The sequence below is a fragment of the Siniperca chuatsi genome, linkage group LG14 (assembly GCF_020085105.1).
Source record: "Siniperca chuatsi isolate FFG_IHB_CAS linkage group LG14, ASM2008510v1, whole genome shotgun sequence".
Classification (NCBI taxonomy): Eukaryota; Metazoa; Chordata; class Actinopteri; order Centrarchiformes; family Sinipercidae; genus Siniperca; species Siniperca chuatsi.
The window spans coordinates 21,966,346-21,969,938 of NC_058055.1; the positions used below are offsets into that span (position 1 = coordinate 21,966,346).

Genomic DNA, 3,593 nt, shown 5'->3' on the forward strand with positions numbered 1-3,593 from the left:
TTTAATTGTGATGGACTGGTTTAATTAAGACTTATCAGCTGTACATTTGTGATAAATATGCATTGATGGTTACCAAGTACATATTCCATAATGCCTCTGAAACTGCATAGGTGTGATGTCTAAAAATATGTGCTTTCTACCAAACTTTTCTTTTCTAAGATTCAGGTAAAAGGCTAATAATTGACACATACCTCCTATACTTAGTTTGGCCCTAATGAATGCATGAGAGCTGGACATTATTTACAGCCCTCATAATAAGGCTTAAACGCTTCAGATCATTTGCAGCATTTGCCTGACCACACCCTCAGGAATGAGTGGTTACCGACCAGGGTCTGATATTAAAACTAATTTACCTCTGTGTTTATTCATGATTTGATTCAAGTATGACCTAATGAGCATGCATTAATATAGCGATTAGAGGGAAACCTAAGCACTCTGGTGTTGGTGATACACAGACTACATTTGAAGAAAAAAAAAACAGCGCTGCAAGCTGACTGGTATACGGGACCTTTAATGCAGCTGCAGCTCTTCATTCAGATGCTGAGTGGAGCAGCGGATGACCGGAGGAGGGACGCTTTTCTAGGAAAACCAGACCGCAGCTCTATTCTAATCGCATTTTAAAAACCCACTTTGATGCATACTGAGGGATTTGCCCGTTACTTATAAGATTTAGCTGGGGAAGTGCTGTCCTGGATGCAGACTGAGCGGATTGCGGCAATCAAAGCGTCCTGAGTGATCAGAGATCAGCAGCAGCATCACATTGTATGAAATGCGTCACCGTGATCCAGTTTTCCCATTTACACATATCGGCTCTCCACTCACGGGCTGTTCCTCGCACTGACTATTTCATCAGGTAAGAATTTCCTTTATTTAAATATACAGGCTTGGGATTTGAACAAATGCAGACATTATCCTCCGACATTCTGCTGCGTGGAGTGCGGTCTGTTAGGTTAAATCTTGGAGGCCTATACATTACAATAGATGATGTATTGTCCCGACTTCTACCCCATCTTACATTCATAGCAATGCGCTATTAAGGGTTGGCAGGTTTTATCTACTGTTGTGATTTAGAGTCAAATGGTGCACACTTCCCATGTCAATTGTTTCAGATTGGTCTTTTTAATGCAGCCTGGACCAGTTAATGAGTGTGGGTGGGCGTGTTTCTGATTGTTCTCCTCTGGAGCTGGATAGGCAGGTCTCATGTGTCTTCTTTTCGGTGCAGGTAACCTGCATGCGCGGGCCGGTGTCACCGCGCTGAGCCCGGAGAGCACAAAGGGTACAGGGGTCAGAGTGACAAGAGTGGCCGGGAAAGGTGGACCGGATGACAGCCAGAACCTCTGAGGCCTCGGGGCTGTCGGTGCCGCTGCACCGCTGTCACGGGGTTCTCCAGGCCAATAACGGCACCTGCGCGGAGCAGCTCAGCATCTTTCCGCCGTTCTCCTCCACCCTCGCGCTCCTCGTGCTGCTGGCCGTGCTCGTGGGGATCATCCTCGTTTCCCTGGCAACGTTCCACTTCCACAAGAGGAAGCTTCGGAATAGGAAGATCCAGCGCGCGCAGGAGGAATACGAGCGCGACAGTCGCAGCCCCGCGCGCGCCGGGGCGAGCGGGGAGCCCGTGAGGCCGTGCGTCATCGTCCGACCGGTGAGATGCGAGGAGAGGCTCTCGTGCCAGAGCACAGAGAGCGGGGACGTCACCGAAGCGGCGGAAGACAAACAGGCGCTGCACGAGACAGTTCCTCTTGACTGTTAACTTAGTGCAACTTCAGGGAATGAGACTGTGGAATAAACAGGAAAAGCAATAAGGCACAAAGAACTCCCACACCCATCTTTGCTGCTTGTAGATGACTTAGAAACAGTAGGAAAAAACGCAGAATACTGAGCAGAATATTAGGCCTAGAGGTAACACTAGTACTACAGTGGCACATAGGTTAGCTATGTGGCCACACACCTTCCTGATACACTAGCCTAGTATTTAACCAACCGGTAGGCCATTCCTTATCGAAGTGTAGTATTTGCCTGATTTGACTTTTGGACCTCTTCCTCTTCCCCTGCCTAAAACGTCTTTAAACCTCAAAGATGTTTAAACTTTTAATCCTCCCTGGGATGTGACACACGGTTGTGTTAAATTATTAAGAGTTGGGGACACAACACAGACACAACATGGCTCGCTGATCTTCCTTGGCATGTCCTCTGACACACTACCAGTATGTAGTTGTAGACTATAATGGATGTTGTGGTGCTGTTAGGCAGTGCAAAGCTGCATATAGGCTGTAGAAATGGCTTATTTGTATGCGTAGTATTTTTTCCTTGAATTAAGTGACTTAGCATATTTGCATACTGTCCTCCAATGTCTTTTAAGACATCTGTAGGTAGCTCTAGTTAGCCTGACAGGATGCAATACTTTTTGCTGTAGTTATGCACATAAGATTTGTTTCTTTAATGTGTCAGATAGTAAGTTTTAGCGCTAATACAGTATTTTCATTTTTGAGTATTTATAATGTATTCTCTGACATGTAATAAATCGAGAATCCTTCCAACAGAGGGTTTCAGTTCAAGCCAGTCTGTTTTTGATCCTTCATATTGTATCACAGTGGGCCTAATGGAAATTATGTGTAATTTATTATATGAATTCACTGTAAATGTATGCCATTATGAGAGCTGGAATGTTTTACAGTAACATCATCTTTCTGGAGTTCATATAATCTGCCTTATCAAAGGAAAATGTGTAATATTCAAAGTTTATAAATAAATACTTACGTTATGTTAATCCTTTGAATGTGTCAGTAATCTTGAACACTTGTAACCTATTGACCATTATCTAACAAACCTGAATGCTGCTACTCATGAGAAAATGTGCATCTACACAGTGTATTGAATTGAATGGTAAAAATTCCCACCATTCACCCCTAATATAATACCGTATAGGCACCATTTGATAATATGCAAATGTCTGGATGGATTTTCATTACGTCACCCATGCCTCTAAACAAGTACAAATGACCTTCCTTAAGGAGATCTGTAGAATTTGCTAATGGTCTCCGGCATAAGGACCCTTAAAGCTACCAAAGAACCATGTCACTGCTTACACAATTTCTTTTTCTTTTAAAGATTATGTTTTTGGGCTTTTTGCCATTATTTAATAGGAACAACTGAAGAGAGACAGGAAATGTGGGAAGGGGGGGATGACATGCAGCAAAGAGCCACGGGTTGGATTCAAACCCGGGCCGCTGCGGCAAAGACTCAGCCTTGTACAAGGGGCGCATGCTCTACCAGGTGAGCCACCGGCACCCCACTTACACAGTTTCTATGGTACATAGGACCATGTGAACTACTTACACTGCAGAACCATGTCTATGGAATACAGACTCAGATCCATTGCACATAGAACAAAATCTACTGTATAGACCCTATAAATCTTTCAGTGTGATTTAATGACATGAAGGTTATCCATAAGTGCCATTCTTAATCTCAACATCTCCCTGTAATGGCGCCACAGTCTGTCTTATTGGAGGTCAGTGGAAGTGAATCAGTATCAGTCAGTGTGTTGGCCAGGTACCAGGACACCATGTTCCTAATTGTCCCCAGCAAGAAAG

The 3,593-nt window shown here is 44.1% G+C and overlaps 1 protein-coding gene across 1 annotated transcript; it reads left to right on the forward strand.

Annotated features, from left to right (window-relative positions):
- The first annotated feature begins 275 nt into the window (after positions 1 to 275).
- LOC122887964 (uncharacterized protein C11orf87 homolog) lies at positions 276 to 2,767 on the forward strand. The gene is made up of 2 exons (XM_044221714.1): positions 276 to 853; positions 1,223 to 2,767. The coding sequence occupies exon 2, from the start codon at positions 1,322 to 1,324 to the stop codon at positions 1,748 to 1,750; it is 429 nt and encodes a 142-aa protein (XP_044077649.1). The 5' UTR covers positions 276 to 853; positions 1,223 to 1,321; the 3' UTR covers positions 1,751 to 2,767.
- The last annotated feature ends 826 nt before the right edge of the window (positions 2,768 to 3,593 follow it).